At 35.1% G+C, this 18,854-nt stretch overlaps 1 protein-coding gene across 1 annotated transcript; it reads right to left on the bottom strand.

The window, feature by feature from the left end:
• Positions 1-7,237: 7,237 nt before the first annotated feature.
• LOC125786931 (coiled-coil domain-containing protein 106-like) lies at positions 7,238-10,232 on the bottom strand. Its single transcript, XM_049470602.1, has 4 exons — positions 10,126-10,232; positions 9,417-9,563; positions 9,031-9,270; positions 7,238-7,628 (listed from the first exon to the last, which is right to left on the bottom strand). The coding sequence occupies exons 1-4, from the start codon at positions 10,217-10,219 to the stop codon at positions 7,312-7,314; spliced, it is 798 nt and encodes a 265-aa protein (XP_049326559.1). The 5' UTR covers positions 10,220-10,232; the 3' UTR covers positions 7,238-7,311.
• Positions 10,233-18,854: the final 8,622 nt, after the last annotated feature.

Below are 18,854 nucleotides of genomic sequence, written 5' to 3'. Positions count from 1 at the left end.
TAAACTCTGCTAATTTACCATTCCACCTTAAATTCTGCTAATTTACCATTCGACCTTAAATTCTGCTAATTTACAATTCCATCTTAAACTCTGCTAATTTACAATTCCATCTTAAATTCTACTAATTTACAATTCCATCTTAAATTCTACTAATTTACAATTCCATCTTAAATTCTGCTAATTTACAATTCCACCTTAAATTCTGCTAATTTACAATTCCATCTTAAATTCTGCTAATTTACCATTTCATTATAAAATCTGATAATTTACCATTCCACCTTAAATGCTGCGGTGGCGACCATAGACTATGGTTGGTGATGCTGAGAAAGAAACAGTCAGAGAACTGAGATTAAAAGCTTTGTAACTGGAGTTTAAAAGCTTTAAAGGTGATACATTCGATACTTAAACATTAAATATTGCTAAAAGTTTAAAAAACAAGTACAATTGTCATTATAAAAATTATTAAACATTATTTAACTATGATTTCCCTCAAATGCTCCATAGGAACCCGTTCATTTTACACTATTGAAATTACTGCGAACCGCTAGAGCGAGCCCGCGAGTGAGAGCTCAATGAATTAGAGTTTATGGAGGTAAACGGCTAAAAACTAACAATAGTATTTATCTATTTGTTCAAGTTATTCTTTAAATGTTGTTAAGTAGAATTATATTACTTGTTTAAAAATCAAACAAAACTTAAATTTGTTTGTTTTTCTACAGTAAACGGATTTTAGGCAGTAAAGGCGCTAGTGTTAATGCTACTGTGAGCTGATTGGTTGGTGAGCTGAGGCTAATAGAGTTTAAAAGCTTCCTAACTGGAGTTTAAAAGCTTTAAAATGGATATATTCGGCACTGAAACATTAAATATTGTTATATGTTGAGGAAACAATTACAATTTTCATTGTGGAAATGATTAAACATTAATAAACTATAGGGGTGTGACGAGATCTCGTGGCACGATATATTGCGAGATTCAAACGTGACGATATTTCTCGTCAAGCTTAAACCTGTCTCGCGGGAAGAAAAAAAATAGTTTAGAGTGAACTTTTTAAGAGGGATCTGGCAACCCAGTAGCGATACAGCGAGTGTGGTGGCTGAGGAGTGAGAGCAGCTCTCAGCAGAAGAGGAAAATTCGGGTATTTGCATAGAGCAGAGGTCAGTAATGGGCGGACCGCGGTCCGGGTCCGGACCCAAACGTTGTCCAAGGCGGACCCAAACCTACTGAGAAAGATTTAATTGTATACACGCTTTGCGGCGCAATAAATCACAGACCAATCACATGTAGTGGAAGATCACCAAACGCTCTCTTCAGTCAATCAGATCTGTGCAGACGCGGTAAGGAAAAAATGAATAAATAAACACACCGCTCCTCACGCGGGATCGAACCCGCGTTCTCAGGGTCGCGGTTGTGAAGAAACGCCTTTATAAGGAGATAGGGAGCCCGAGAACGGGCGGAAAACGAGAACTGGACCATACTGAACTCTAATTAAATACCCCTGGCACAGAAGATGCTTCTGCTACTTTTAAGTTGTATATCTAGCTGCATTTTGGCTCCAGTGGAAACAATAAACGGTAACAGAGTGAACAACAAGACACAAACCATATATAAATACTGTAAGTAAATCCTACATGTGACTGTTTCATAGACAGCTGTACTAATCCCTTAACTCTGTACTGTATTAAAAACATGTTCTGTCTCTGTTTCACTTCAAGCATAGTCTTAATATGACTGGTTATGGTTATGAACAGTTACATTACAAGAGATTTAGGAGAAAAAAACACAAACCTTAGTCTTAATATGACTGGTTGTAGTTTGCACTTATTGTTTGCTCTATATAAGACCTAGAAAAGTTTTATTTTTATTTTTTAATCACCCCTAATAAACTAAGATTTCACACAAATGCTCCATAGAATCCTATTCATTGTAGACAGTGTTGGGAAGTAACGGATTACATGTAACGGCGTTACGTAATCAGATTACAAATTATGAGTAACTGTAATCCGTTACAGTTACTGCTTCAGTAAGTGGTAATCAGATTACAGTTACTCTGCTAAAATAAAAGGGTTACATTGCGGTACTTTCCTATTTTTGCTCTTCCAATCCAACACCGACAAAACGCAAATAACATTTTGAGGTGAAATCGCTCTGATATGACAGGGAACTGTCTGCCCCTCCTCCCGTCTCGCTGCACACACACACACACACACACACACAGGGAGGAGGGGCAGACAGCGGCTCCGCACACACAACGAGACGAAATTAACTGACATTTTGGTCAACGAATAAAAACGAGACGAAAATATTTGGCAGGAACGAAATCCAATCAGAACTGATTTAGTTCTGTGAAAGGTAGTGACCAGTTAAGAAGAGATCCACTGCTACTTTAGCGAAGGTGGCGCCGCGCGGTCAGTTACAAACCCGGGAATTAACCTGTCGATACTTACGGAGCTCGACTGGAAGTTCAGCAGGGAGAGAGAGAGGGGAGAGGCGATATATTTCTCTTTTGACGTCGCGAAAAACAAGATAACGTGTAAACCGCGTGGAGCGACTCCATCTCCAGTAAAAACACCACTAATCTTTCAGCTTCTGCAGACCAGAGTCACACAGATCTCCATGCAGAGATCCGCGTTTTAATGCTGATGTTATTTCATGAGCTGATGTGTTTAACTCAGCAGTGCACTAAAACACAGAACTGATACAGAACCCTAACTCATTAAGATCAGATCATCTGTTTAGTCTCACACTGGGAAAGATATAGCTAGTGTTGAAGCAGGAACAGGTCAGAAAGGAACTCAATAATATAACGAAAATAAAACAATAAAATAAGTCAATCTATGAACCCAAAAGTCTGTGTAAATTCCTTACAGCACTTTCTCATAAGTTTCTCACTTTAACTCATGAAGTCTCTCAGTACATCCTGAGAGCATCTCTACAGGACAGTGTGAATGTGTGTTTTTGATCTCATTTATAGACTGTAGCTCCAGTAGGTGTGCTGGGTTACTGCTGGAGATAAAACTAGATCATTTAAAAGCTGTTTATGCATCTACAACGCTGTTCAAACTATAATTTAACTATTCAGATGTTTTATGACCTGATTTCTAGAGCAAAATGCTTTAAATGTAAAATATATATAGTCACACACCTACAATAATAATAATAATAATATACATTAAATCATATAAAAAATATATTTCACTTTCAAACATTAACAATATTACTCAAGTGGTTATTAAACGTTTCATTTCGTATAAGTGTAGAGTTAATAATTCAAGGGAACTGATGAAAAAAGCATTTACATTTACACCCTTTACATTTTAGTCGACTAAATTTACTGTAATTTTAGTTACAGTATACGACTATATTCTTATGACATTAAGTCGACTAAAACTAAAAACATTTCAGATGACTAAACTGTGACTAAAACTAAATGCTATTTTCGTCACAAGACTATAACTAAGACTAAATCAAAATTTGTTGTCAAAATTAAGTTGTTACATTGTTTGGTTTTAAATGGTTTTATCATCAATTTATAGAAGTGTTTCATAAAATTGTTTGATGAAATGGTTTCATAAGTATTTCTATAGAGTGATTGAAAAGGCTGTTTTATTTGTTTATTTGTTAACTGGAAAGAAAAATAAAATAATAATATGCAATATGTGGTTGCTACATTCATTCAGGCTTAAAAAAATGACAATATTTAAAGTAATCCAAAGTAATCAGATTACGTTACTCACTTGAAGTAATGTAACTGATTACGTTACAAATTACATTTTGAGTGATGTAATCAGTAATCTGTAAGGGATTACATTTTAAAAGTAACCTTCCCAACACTGATTGTAGACTATTAAAATTACTACGAGCGCTAGTGGGAGCCCGCGAGTGAATGGGAGTAAATGGAGCTCAGCGGCTAGTAAAATATTACTTATCTTTTTGTTCGGGATATTATTAAAATGTTGGTAAGTAGAATTATATTTTTTGTTTAAAAAAAACAAACAAAACTTTTCTACAGTAAACATATTTTAGGCAGTAAAGGCGCTAGTGTTAACTGGAGTTTAAAGGCTTTAAAAGTGATATATTTGGTACTGTAATATTAAACATTGTTTTATGTTGAGAAGTACGAGTACAGTTGTCAGTATTAAAAATATTAAACATTAATAAACTATGATTTCTAAATGGCTAAAAACACAAATAAAAAATAGTAAAAATTTTTAGCTATTTTTCCAGGATATTCTTTAAATTTTGGGAAGTAGAATGAAGTATGTTGTTTAAAAAGCAAACAAAATATAACTAACTATATTTGATCATTTGTCTACAGTAAACGGATTTTAGGTTTAATGTGAGCTGATTGGTTGGTGAGCTCAGATTACTGTTTAAAAAGGTTTAACAGCTTTCTAACTGGGGTTTAAAGGCTTTAAACGTGATATATTTGGAACTGAAACATTAAATATTGTTCTATGTTGAGATAACAGGTACAATTTCCAGTGTGACAATTATTAAACATTAATAAACTATTTCCCTCAAATGCTCCATAGGAACCCATTCATTTTAGACTAGCTCACACAGGAGCGCCCTCTAGTGTCAGACAAACGCAAAGTAAGTGGGAATTCTCCTCTCTATAGGCTTTCTGCAGTCATATCAGAAAATTACTATTAACCGCTAGAGGGAGTTTTTAAAACAACAAAGCAACAGTTTGAGAGAATTTAGAGAGAAAAAGTAAAAAAATATAAAATACAGGAACTCTAGTGATTACAGAGACTAAATTACACACAGCTGGACTCTATTAACTAATTAAGTGACTTCTGAGGACAATTGATTGCACTGGATTTTATTTAGGGGGTTCAGAGTAAAGGGGGATGAATATTTTTGCATGTCACACTTTTTAGATGTTTATTTGACTGAAATTGTAAAAACCATGTATCATTTTCTTTCAACTTCACAATTATGTGCTACTTTGTGTTGGTCTATCACTTAAAATCCCAATCAAATATATTTACGTTTGTGGTTGCGAAGTGACAAAAGGGGGTATGAATACTTTTGCAAGCCACTGTAGATGTAAACCACTCTGTCTCCTCGTTATGTCACCAATAGCACCTTAGGATTAAGAGCATCTTAACATGGAGAGAGACAGAGACATGTGTGAAGCTTGCTGAACCATCTAAGAATTGTTTTAGTGTTAAGAACCCAGCCCTGCTCCCTTGGATTTTTTCTTCACTGCTATAATGCCGTCGTAGGTAGCATATACTGCGCACCACTGTGAAAGTGTAAAACTCTTTCATGGTTGCTGGAACTGATCCATTTTAGTCATTGTTTTGTAAAATGTGCAGTGAATGTACAGCTATTGTATTGTTGAGGGTGATGTTTTAGGAATTTTTGGGAGAAGTAGTACATTTCCTGAAAAGGTGCAGGAGTGTCACTGTTTATTTAAAATTGACTATAGGGTTTCGATGCAGCAACATATTTTTCCACTATACAAATGAATGGGTAATTACAAAGACAGTTATCTATCTGTAGAAAAGTGTACAATCTTGAAAATGCTTGGAGTCCTATAAAATAAGCAAATCAAAGGGTTATCATATCACACCACTAAATTCATAAAGATCATTCTTGTGTATTCAAGATATGTTTTAAGGGATATTACTGTATCATTTTTGGAGTAAGAGGATACCAAACTTCGAAGTCCTAAAAAAGAGCAAATTGGTTTTATAGCCAATAACATTGGTTAAATACCCAAACTGTTATCCAATAACACCATGTAATCCTTGAAGAATACATTCCATGTTTTCAATAATATAAGTATCAAATGATATTACTGTATCATTTTGGAGTAAATGGGTACCAAATTTTTAAAAAGTCTATTCGGTTTTATAGGACTGCAAAATCTGTTTTATGGAAACCAAATAGACATTTGTTTTTTTATTTGGTATGCCATTACTCCAAAACGATACAGTAATATCACTTAAAACATATACCTTGAATACATAAGAATTTGTACTTCATTTGACTTCCCAGTGGATCTATGCAGTTAGAGGTATCACATGCCACAGTTAGTATGCACTTGCACAGTATATTAACAGGTAACACTTTATAATAACGTTCAGCTATAAATCATTTATAAGTTTTTAATTCCTAATTAACTAAACATGAATTAATCATGTACTCATATCTATAAATCATGCATAAATATATTAGTAATGATTCACAAGACACATACAAGTTATTATTTCATTCTTAACAAATGATTAACAAATGATGAATAGGTCAGGAATTCAGTTTTTATATATCAGTTACATACTTATAATAATCATAATTCATATGTAAATAGAATATTTACAAAGGAATGTAATGTTAAGGCCTTTTTAGCCAAACATACTTAATGAATAAAACATCTATAAACTTTGATTTTATAATTTATTTATCATGAACTAATCAAGTATTAAACAGTAATTTAGTAGCCTTGTGTGTGCTCTGGGTTCTGTTGTAGCTAATTATTTTTACATATTATTTTAATGATTATTTTAAGACAGATTTAGACAGGTATATGATGTTCGCATTCAAAGCAAGCTCCTAGCTCCTTCCTACCTGATGGACTTCATGCACAGCATTGTTGACCCAAAAACTTCAACTGCAGCTTATGTGGCTAAACGAACTTCCACTGAGCAGGAATCAAACACACTCAAGATTGAAGCATTTAAATGACCAGTAAACCAGTGTATTCGTCTGGGTGATCTTTTTCTCTCACAGTCTACCTACCTACTGTCAGGTGATGCTGAATTTCTCCCTAGGTGTGTGTGTGTGTGTGTGTGTGTGAGAGAGAGAGAGAGAGAGAGAGAGAGAGAGAGAGAGAGAGAGAGAGAGAGAGAGAATGCTTTATTCTGCTTGTCTGTGATGGACTGGTGGTCTGTCCAAGGGCTTACATGTCTTTTGCCCTATAAACACTGGCATAGACTTCAGTACCCCCCATCACCCAGAAGGATTAAGTTTATAAGAAGGTGATTAATACATATCTAAAAATCATTTATAAACTATACTTCTTTTGTTAAATCATTTATAAATGAATTGTTCAACATTTATAAAACATTTTGCAGCACCTAATCTAAAGTGTAAACTATTCTCTGTATATAAATATCTGAAAATGCTTGTAAATCATTTATAAACTATATTTCTTTTGTTAAATCATTTATAAATGAATTGTTCAACATTTATAAAACATTGTCTTCACAGCCAATAACACTGTCATCTGTTGGATGTCCATTGTAGTTTTATTTACAGTCCAAAACAATAGGCAAGCTTGCGAAACATTACAAAAAAAACTTACTTTCTTTTCATTAAAGGCAGAAGCTTGTTTTTCTTTTTGTACATTTCCACATTGTTTAACAGCTGTACATCATTATTTAAGACATCTGCACACTTTTTTGCAAACACCTGCAGTTTCTCCTGCCTTGAGTAACCCTCCAACACCTTACTGTACTCTTGGGGTGCCACTATAGCTAGCTCTGCAATGGGAGCATTGGCCACTACAGTGTTTCTGTCTACTCCAACAGCCCTGTATGCATCACGGAGATTTTTCCCCCTTCTGTACTGATGCAAAATCTTCTTGTATCTTCTAACAGTCTGCTGAGGATTTCCAGCTACAGAGACAAACACAAAGATAAAAACACACACACAAATAAGAAAAGTACAAACAAACTAAACAATTCCTATAAAATGCCCTTGTTACTTTATTTTATTTCATATGGACTTGATTTAGTGACTGCCAACTCGTGCCTCAAAACTTATGATTCATTAGGCTTCAGACAGAGAAAGTAAAATATTTAAAATCTAATCTTTATAGGTTTAATTTGGCTAACTGATACAGTGTTGCTCAACCATTGCTTAAATGTTCACCTCACAGTCTCTGGTAATGAGCAGAGACATTCACAAATTTACTTCGGTATATCAACTGCAGACTAAACAGTCCAAGGTACATATATGCACGTGTATATATATACAGGGCCAGCTCAAAAAATGAGAATATCTTTGAAAAGTTACTTTATTTCAGTAACTCAGTTAAAAATGTGAAACTCATATAATATATATATATATATATATATATATATATATATATATATATATATATATATTAAACTCAGAGTGATCTATTTTAATCGTTTATTTCTTTTTTTGTTGATGATTTTGGCTTACAGCCAATGAAAACCCAAAAATCAGTGTCTCAGTAAATTAGAATATTATATAAGACCGACTGATACTGTTGGCAGTGTGGGTAGTTTGCTAAGTCCTGCTGGAAAATGAAATTCACATCTCCATAAAAGTTGTTAGTAGAGGGAAGCATGAAGTGCTGTAAGATTTTGTGGGAAAACACTGCACTTTGGACTTGATAAAACACAGTGGATCAACATCAGCAGATGTCTTGTCTCCCCAACCCATCACTGACCTCGAGCAGTTTGGACTGTGTGTCTCTCCACTCTTCCTCCAGACTCTGCTCCCTTAATTTCCAAATGAAATGTAAAATTTACTGATGATCAGTGATGGTCTGGAGAGACATGTCTGTCATCTGCTGGTGTTGATCCACTGTGTTTTATTATCAAGTCTAAAGTCAGTGCAGTTTTGTTTTCCCTCAAAATCTTACAGCACTTCATATCTTACAGCTTCCCTCTGCTGAAAACAACTTTTATGGAGATGTGGATTTCATTTTCCAGCAGGACTTAGCAAACTACCCACACTGCCAACAGTATCAGTCGGTCTTATATAATATTCTAATTTACTGAGACACTGATTTTTGGGTTTTCATTGGCTGTAAGCCAAAATCATCAACAAAAAAAGAAATAAACAATTAAAATAGATCACTCTGAGTTTAATACATATATATATATATATATATATATATATATATATATATATATATATATTATATGAGTTTCACATTTTTAACAGAGTTACTGAAATAAAGTAACTTTTCAAAGATATTCTATTTTTTTAAGCTGGCCCTGTATATGTATATATATATATGGATTTGTCTGTGGTTTTAGGTACCTCTCTTTCTATACTGCTGCATCTTTTCTTCTTTTCCTTTTTTGTTCTTCTTTCTTTTGAGCTTCTTCTGGTGGCTGTGCTTGTGTTTCTTTCTCTTCTTTCTCTGCTCTTCAGAGGAACTTGACATTGACGTAGAAGAGGAAGATGAAGAAGATTCAGAAAACTCTGATGACTCTTGGTCCTCACATAGATCAGACGAATCGTCCTCTGCGGTGCCACCTTTCAGACCTTTCTTCTGGTCTAATATCAAACAAATCAAACTTGAGTGAGACATTTTTAAAATGTAGGATTTTAAGTGGTGGCAAGTTAGAGGGCCGGGGTTTATGTTTTTGTACAGCCATTCTGGTGCTAAGTAAATATTTTATATTAATTACCAAAATACTCACATTCGTCTAACTGTTTTAGAAGACCGTCCCTTTCTTCTTTCAGGTCAGCAATTGTTTTAGACATAGCCTCCTCATTCTTCTTTGCTTCAGCCAGTAGAATCTGGTGTTTTTTCAAGGACATCACAGCTGTTGGGGCTAACTGGGTAACTGCAAAAAAATAAATAAATTCTAATAGTGGACTGTGGACTTGTTAACCACTAAGTTAATAAATTATGTTGGTGGATTCTCTACATAAGTTCAAATATTATAAACTGTTTAAAAATGACCTACAAGTCAAAGATAAGTAACAAGATTGGCACATAACATTAGCTAATTGTAGTTCAACTGTCGCACAGCAGGAAAAAAGTTGCCTAAAACAATGTCTAACAGGTATCGCCATCCCTGGTCCTTGGACTGATGGGCTGGTCTATCAGTCATTTTTTGCAGTACTTGTGTTACACCATAACTCATACTTTAATTATAACAACTAACTAGTGTGCTAACATCATCCTTATAAATTCTCAGCTAATGGTGGCCTGCTAAAATTTGACTGAGGATGGTAAACACATATTATTCATAATGAACAGTGATCCAACCAGCTAGCAAAGGTTAGGTTAGCTAGGTAAGCTAGTGTAAGCCAAGTTTCCTCGGAAATCACAGGATGTAATGTAGCTAGTAAGCTACATTTCCTAACATTAGTTTTAATAAAAGCTAACGTTACATATCTTACCTGTGCCATGCTCCCCTTCTTTGTTGGTTTCTGCAGATTTATTGGTCTTTTTGCCTCGTTTGGGGCGAGCTGCAGATATACTGCTCAACTCCATCACGACCGGACTTCTCCCACGAGGCTGAAGTTGGTTTGATATTCGCAGCTCCAGATTCGTTTGGCTCGATATTCGCAGCCTCGTATTCCCCGGCTGAAGTTGGTTTGATATTCGCAGCTGCCGCTTCACTGAACCACCGTGAACTAAAGGGAGCGTTCACAAACACCCGCTGTTCATATTAAACACCCCACAGATCAACACTGAAGGAGATAGAATGAAGAAAAGCAGTACATCTGTTTATTAACAATGTAAATATACAATATATTATTAAATATGATTTTGTATATTGTAAAATATTTATTTTAATTACTGAATTTATAATTATATATTACAATAAATAATTAAATATATATTTAATAAAATTATATTTTAAAAGCCATTGCGCTCAAAAAATATGAGGCAGATGTTCAAGTGTGATTTTGAAGAACTTTTTCATGTTGGGCCAGAACAAATACACATGATCTGAAGAGTACTAGTCTTCTACTTTAAGAAAAACCTGGAATTAGCCTGGCCCGAGCTGATTTTATACTTTAAAATGAACTGGCAAACTTTGAAAGACTTTTTCATCTTGGGCCAGAACACATACACATCAGATGAAGAGAACTACTCTCCCACTTTGAGGAAAACCTGGAATTAGCCTGGCCCGAGCTGATTTTATACTTTAAAATGAACTGGCAACATGGCCTACCGATCCATAATGCACAAAGAAATTGAATATAAAGCTGATGTTCTAGTGTGATTTTGAAGGACTTTTTAATCTTGGGCCAGACCAAATACACATGATCTAAAGAGTACTAGTCTTCTACTTTAAGGAAAGCCTGGAATTAGCCTGGCCCAAGCTGATTTTATACTTTAAAATGAACTGGCAACATGGAATACCGATCCATAAAGCACAATTTTTTTTATGTAAAGCTGATGTTCCAGTGTGATTTTGAAGGACTTTGTAATCTTGGGCCAGAACAAATACACATGATCTGAAGAGTACTAGTCTTCTACTTTAAGGAAAACCTGGAATTAGCCTGGCCCGAGCTGATTTTATACTTTAAAATTAACTGGCAACATGGCATACCGATCCATAAGGCACAAAAAAGTTTAATTTAAAGCTGATGTTCTAGTGTGATTTTAAAGGACTTTTTAATCTTGGGCCAGAACAAATACACATGATCTGAAGAGAACTAGTCTTCTACTTTAAGGAAAACCTGGAATTAGCCTGGCCCGAGCTGATTTTATACTTTAAAATGAACTGGCAACATAGCATACCGATCCATAATGCACAATTTTTTTTATGTAAAGCTGATGTTCTAGTGTGATTTTGAAGGACTTTTTAATCTTGGGCCAGAACAAATACACATGATCTGAAGAGAACTAGTCTTCTACTTTAAGAAAAACCTGGAATTAGCCTGGCCCGAGCTGATTTTATACTTTAAAATTAACTGGCAACATGGCATACCGATCCATAAGGCACAAAAAAGTTTAATTTAAAGCTGATGTTCTAGTGTGATTTTGAAGGACTTTTTAATCTTGGGCCAGAACAAATACACATGATCTAAAGAGTACTAGTCTTCTACTTTAAGGAAAACCTGGAATTAGCCTGGCCCAAGCTGATTTTATACTTTAAAATGAACTGGCAACATGGAATACCGATCCATAAAGCACAATTTTTTTTATGTAAAGCTGATGTTCCAGTGTGATTTTGAAGGACTTTGTAATCTTGGGCCAGAACAAATACACATGATCTGAAGAGTACTAGTCTTCTACTTTAAGGAAAACCTGGAATTAGCCTGGCCCGAGCTGATTTTATACTTTAAAATTAACTGGCAACATGGCATACCGATCCATAAGGCACAAAAAAGTTTAATTTAAAGCTGATGTTCTAGTGTGATTTTAAATGACTTTTTAATCTTGGGCCAGAACAAATACACATGATCTGAAGAGAACTAGTCTTCTACTTTAAGGAAAACCTGGAATTAGCCTGGCCCGAGCTGATTTTATACTTTAAAATGAACTGGCAACATAGCATACCGATCCATAATGCACAATTTTTTTTATGTAAAGCTGATGTTCTAGTGTGATTTTGAAGGACTTTTTAATCTTGGGCCAGAACAAATACACATGATCTGAAGAGAACTAGTCTTCTACTTTAAGAAAAACCTGGAATTAGCCTGGCCCGAGCTGATTTTATACTTTAAAATTAACTGGCAACATGGCATACCGATCCATAAGGCACAAAAAAGTTTAATTTAAAGCTGATGTTCTAGTGTGATTTTGAAGGACTTTTTAATCTTGGGCCAGAACAAATACACATGATCTAAAGAGTACTAGTCTTCTACTTTAAGGAAAACCTGGAATTAGCCTGGCCCAAGCTGATTTTATACTTTAAAATGAACTGGCAACATGGAATACCGATCCATAAAGCACAATTTTTTTTATGTAAAGCTGATGTTCCAGTGTGATTTTGAAGGACTTTGTAATCTTGGGCCAGAACAAATACACATGATCTGAAGAGTACTAGTCTTCTACTTTAAGGAAAACCTGGAATTAGCCTGGCCCGAGCTGATTTTATACTTTAAAATTAACTGGCAACATGGCATACCGATCCATAAGGCACAAAAAAGTTTAATTTAAAGCTGATGTTCTAGTGTGATTTTAAAGGACTTTTTAATCTTGGGCCAGAACAAATACACATGATCTGAAGAGAACTAGTCTTCTACTTTAAGGAAAACCTGGAATTAGCCTGGCCCGAGCTGATTTTATACTTTAAAATGAACTGGCAACATAGCATACCGATCCATAATGCACAATTTTTTTTATGTAAAGCTGATGTTCCAGTGTGATTTTGAAGGACTTTTTCATATTGGGCCAGACCAAATACACATGATCTAAAGAGTACTAGCCTTCTACTTTAGGGAAAGCCTGGAATTAGCCTGGCCCAAGCTGATTTTATACTTTAAAATTAACTGGCAACATGGCCTACCGATCCATAATGCACAAAAAAATTGAATATAAAGCTGATGTTCTAGTGTGATTTTGAAGGACTTTTTAATCTTGGGCCAGACCAAATACACATGATCTAAAGAGTACTAGTCTTCTACTTTAAGGAAAACCTGGAATTAGCCTGGCCCGAGCTGATTTTATACTTTAAAATTAACTGGCAACATGGCCTACCGATCCATAATGCACAAAAAATTGAATATAAAGCTGATGTTCTAGTGTGATTTTGAAGGACTTTTTAATCTTGGGCCAGAACAAATACACATGATCTGAAGAGAACTAGTCTTCTACTTTAAGAAAAACCTGGAATTAGCCTGGCCCGAGCTGATTTTATACTTTAAAATTAACTGGCAACATGGCATACCGATCCATAAGGCACAAAAAAGTTTAATTTAAAGCTGATGTTCTAGTGTGATTTTGAAGGACTTTTTAATCTTGGGCCAGAACAAATACACATGATCTAAAGAGAACTAGTCTTCTACTTTAAGGAAAACCTGGAATTAGCCTGGCCCAAGCTGATTTTATACTTTAAAATGAACTGGCAACATAGCATACCAATCCATAATGCACAATTTTTTTTATGTAAAGCTGATGTTCCAGTGTGATTTTGAAGGACTTTGTAATCTTGGGCCAGACCAAATACACATGATCTGAAGAGTACTAGTCTTCTACTTTAAGGAAAACCTGGAATTAGCCTGGCCCGAGCTGATTTTATACTTTAAAATTAACTGGCAACATGGCCTACCGATCCATAATGCACAAAGAAATTGAATATAAAGCTGATGTTCTAGTGTGATTTTGAAGGACTTTTTAATCTTGGGCCAGACCAAGTACACATGATCTAAAGAGTACTAGTCTTCTACTTTAAGGAAAGCCTGGAATTAGCCTGGCCCAAGCTGATTTTATACTTTAAAATGAACTGGCAACATGGAATACCGATCCATAAAGCACAATTTTTTTTATGTAAAGCTGATGTTCCAGTGTGATTTTGAAGGACTTTGTAATCTTGGGCCAGAACAAATACACATGATCTGAAGAGTACTAGTCTTCTACTTTAAGGAAAACCTGGAATTAGCCTGGCCCAAGCTGATTTTATACTTTAAAATTAACTGGCAACATGGCATACCGATCCATAAGGCACAAAAAAAGTTTAATTTAAAGCTGATGTTCTAGTGTGATTTTAAAGGACTTTTTAATCTTGGGCCAGAACAAATACACATGATCTGAAGAGAACTAGTCTTCTACTTTAAGGAAAACCTGGAATTAGCCTGGCCCGAGCTGATTTTATACTTTAAAATGAACTGGCAACATAGCATACCGATCCATAATGCACAATTTTTTTTATGTAAAGCTGATGTTCTAGTGTGATTTTGAAGGACTTTTTCATCTTGGGCCAGACCAAATACACATGATCTGAAGAGTACTAGTCTTCTACTTTAAGAAAAACCTGGAATTAGCCTGGCCCAAGCTGATTTTATACTTTAAAATGAACTGGCAACATAGCATACCAATCCATAATGCACAATTTTTTTTATGTAAAGCTGATGTTCTAGTGTAATTTTGAAGGACTTTTTCATCTTGGGCCAGACCAAATACACATGATCTAAAGAGTACTAGTCTTCAACTTTAGGGAAAGCCTGGAATTAGCCTGGCCCAAGCTGATTTTATACTTTAAAATTAACTGGCAACATGGCATACCGATCCATAAGGCAGAAAAAAGTTTAATTTAAAGCTGATGTTCTAGTGTGATTTTGAAGGACTTTTTAATCTTGGGCCAGACCAAATACACATGATCTGAAGAGAACTAGTCTTCTACTTTAAGGAAAACCTGGAAATAGCTTGGCCCAAGCTGATTTTATACTTTAAAATGAACTGGCAACATGGAATACCGATCCATAATGCACAATTTTTTTATGTAAAGCTGATGTTCCAGTGTGATTTTGAAGGACTTTTTCATCTTGGGCCAGAACAAATACACATGATCTAAAGAGTACTAGTCTTCTACTTTAGGGAAAGCCTGGAATTAGCCTGGCCCAAGCTGATTTTATACTTTAAAATGAACTGGCAACATGGAATAACGATCCATAATGCACAAAGAAATTGAATATAAAGCTGATGTTCTAGTGTGATTTTGAAGGACTTTTTAATCTTGGGCCAGAACAAATACACATGATCTGAAGAGAACTAGTCTTCTACTTTAAGGAAAACCTGGAATTAGCCTGGCCCGAGCTGATTTTATACTTTAAAATGAACTGGCAACATAGCATACCGATCCATAATGCACAATTTTTTTTATGTAAAGCTGATGTTCCAGTGTGATTTTGAAGGACTTTTTCATATTGGGCCAGACCAAATACACATGATCTAAAGAGTACTAGTCTTCTACTTTAAGGAAAACCTGGAATTAGCCTGGCCCAAGCTGATTTTATACTTTAAAATTAACTGGCAACATGGCCTACCGATCCATAATGCACAAAAAAATTGAATATAAAGCTGATGTTCTAGTGTGATTTTGAAGGACTTTTTAATCTTGGGCCAGACCAAATACACATGATCTAAAGAGTACTAGTCTTCTACTTTAAGGAAAACCTGGAAATAGCCTGGCCCAAGCTGATTTTATACTTTAAAATGAACTGGCAACATGGAATACCGATCCATATTGCACAATTGTTTTTATGTAAAGCTGATGTTCTAGTGTGATTTTGAAGGACTTTTTAATCTTTGGCCAGAACACATACACATGATCTAAAGAGTACTAGTCTTCTACTTTAGGGAAATCCTGGAATTAGCCTGGCCCAAGCTGATTTTATACTTTAAAATGAACTGGCAACATGGCCTACCGATCCATAATGCACAAAAAAATTGAATATAAAGCTGATGTTCTAGTGTGATTTTGAAGGACTTTTTAATCTTGGGCCAGAACAAATACACATGATCTGAAGAGAACTAGTCTTCTACTTTAAGGAAAACCTGGAATTAGCCTGGCCCGAGCTGATTTTATACTTTAAAATGAACTGGCAACATAGCATACCGATCCATAATGCACAATTTTTTTTATGTAAAGCTGATGTTCCAGTGTGATTTTGAAGGTTTTTTTCATGTTGGGCCAGACCAAATACACATGATCTAAAGAGTACTAGTCTTCTACTTTAGGGAAATCCTGGAATTAGCCTGGCCCAAGCTGATTTTATACTTTAAAATGAACTGGCAACATGGAATAACGATCCATAATGCACAAAGAAATTGAATATAAAGCTGATGTTCTAGTGTGATTTTGAAGGACTTTTTAATCTTGGGCCAGAACAAATACACATGATCTGAAGAGAACTAGTCTTCTACTTTAAGGAAAACCTGGAATTATTCTGGCCCGAGCTGATTTTATCCTTTAAAATGAATTGGCAACATGACATGAAAGCCATTTTGCACAGAAATAATGAATATAAAGCATTGATTTTGAGAATACCAGAACTCTTCATCTGATGTGTATTTGGTCTGAAAAAAAAGTCCAAAATCATACTGGAATATCAGCTTTAAATAATATTTTTTTTGTGCTGCCATGTTGCCAATTAATTGTGCAGTCTAAAATCAGCTCGGGCCAGGCAAATCCCAAAATTTCCTTAAAGTAGAAGACTAGTACTCTTTAGATCATGTGTATTTGGTCTGGCCCAATATGAAAAAGTCCTTCAAAATCACACTGGAACATCAGCTTTACATAAACAAAATTGTGCATTATGGATCGGTATGCTATGTTGCCAGTTCATTTTAAAGTATAAAATCAGCTCGGGCCAGGCTAATTCCAGGTTTTCCTTAAAGTAGAAGACTAGTTCTCTTCAGATCATGTGTATTTGTTCTGGCCCAAGATTAAAAAGTCCTTCAAAATCACACTAGAACATCAGCTTTATATTCCATTTTTTTGTGCATTATGGATCGTTGTTACATGTTTCCAGTTAATTTTAAAGTATAAAATCAGCTTGGGCCAGGCTAATTCCAGGCTTTCCCTAAAGTAGAAGACTAGTCCTCTTTAGATCATGTGTATTTGTTCTGGCCCAAGATTAAAAAGTCCTTCAAAATCACACTAGAACATCAGCTTTACATAAAAACAATTGTGCAATATGGATCGGTATTCCATGTTGCCAGTTCATTTTAAAGTATAAAATCAGCTTGGGCCAGGCTATTTCCAGGTTTTCCTTAAAGTAGAAGACTAGTACTCTTTAGATCATGTGTATTTGGTCTGGCCCAAGATTAAAAAGTCCTTCAAAATCACACTAGAACATCAGCTTTAAACTAAACTTTTTTGTGCCTTATGGATCGGTAGGCCATGTTGCCAGTTAATTTTAAAGTATAAAATCAGCTTGGGCCAGGCTAATTCCAGGCTTTCCCTAAAGTAGAAGACTAGTACTCTTTAGATCATGTGTATTTGGTCTGGCACAATAAGAAAAAGTCCTTCAAAATCACACTGGAACATCAGCTTTACATAAAAAAATTGTGCATTATGGATCGGTATTCCATGTTGCCAGTTCATTTTAAAGTATAAAATCAGCTTGGGCCAAGCTATTTCAAGGTTTTCCTTAATGTAGAAGACTAGTACTCTTTAGATCATGTGTATTTGTTCTGGCCCAAGATTAAAAAGTCCTTCAAAATCACACTGGAACATCAGCTTTACATAAACAAAATTGTGCATTATGGATCGGTATGCTATGTTGCCAGTTCATTTTAAAGTATAAAATCAGCTTGGGCCAGGCTAATTCCAGGTTTTTCTTAAAGTAGAAGACTAGTACTCTTCAGATCATGTGTATTTGTTCTGGCCCAAGATTAAAAAGTCCTTCAAAATCACACTAGAACATCAGCTTTACATAAAAAAAATTGTGCATTATGGATCGGTATGCTATGTTGCCAGTTCATTTTAAAGTATAAAATCAGCTTGGGCCAGGCTATTTCCAGGTTTTCCTTAAAGTAGAAGACTAGTACTCTTTAGATCATGTGTATTTGGTCTGGCCCAAGATTAAAAAGTCCTTCAAAATCACACTAGAACATCAGCTTTATATTCAATTTTTTGTGCATTATGGATCGGTAGGCCATGTTGCCAGTTAATTTTAAAGTATAAAATCAGCTCGGGCCAGGCTAATTCCAGGTTTTCCTTAAAGTAGAAGACTAGTACTCTTTAGATCATGTGTATTTGGTCTGGCCCAAGATTAAAAAGTCCTTCAAAATCACACTAGAACATCAGCTTTATATTCAATTTTTTTGTGCATTATGGATCGGTAGGCCATGTTGCCAGTTAATTTTAAAGTATAAAATCAGCTTGGGCCAGGCTAATTCCAGGCTTTCCCTAAAGTAGAAGACTAGTACTCTTTAGATCATGTGTATTTGGTCTGGCCCAATATGAAAAAGTGCTTCAAAATCACACTGGAACATCAGCTTTACATAAAAAAAATTGTGCATTATGGATCGGTATGCTATGTTGCCAGTTCATTTTAAAGTATAAAATCAGCTCGGGCCAGGCTAATTCCAGGTTTTCCTTAAAGTAGAAGACTAGTTCTCTTCAGATCATGTGTATTTGTTCTGGCCCAAGATTAAAAAGTCCTTCAAAATCACACTAGAAAATCAGCTTTATATTCAATTTCTTTGTGCATTATGGATCGTT

This window comes from Astyanax mexicanus, chromosome 22 (assembly GCF_023375975.1).
Source record: "Astyanax mexicanus isolate ESR-SI-001 chromosome 22, AstMex3_surface, whole genome shotgun sequence".
Classification (NCBI taxonomy): Eukaryota; Metazoa; Chordata; class Actinopteri; order Characiformes; family Acestrorhamphidae; genus Astyanax; species Astyanax mexicanus.
The sequence above is the reverse complement of the archived record's forward strand: the minus strand, read 5'-3'. Positions and strand labels throughout refer to the sequence as shown.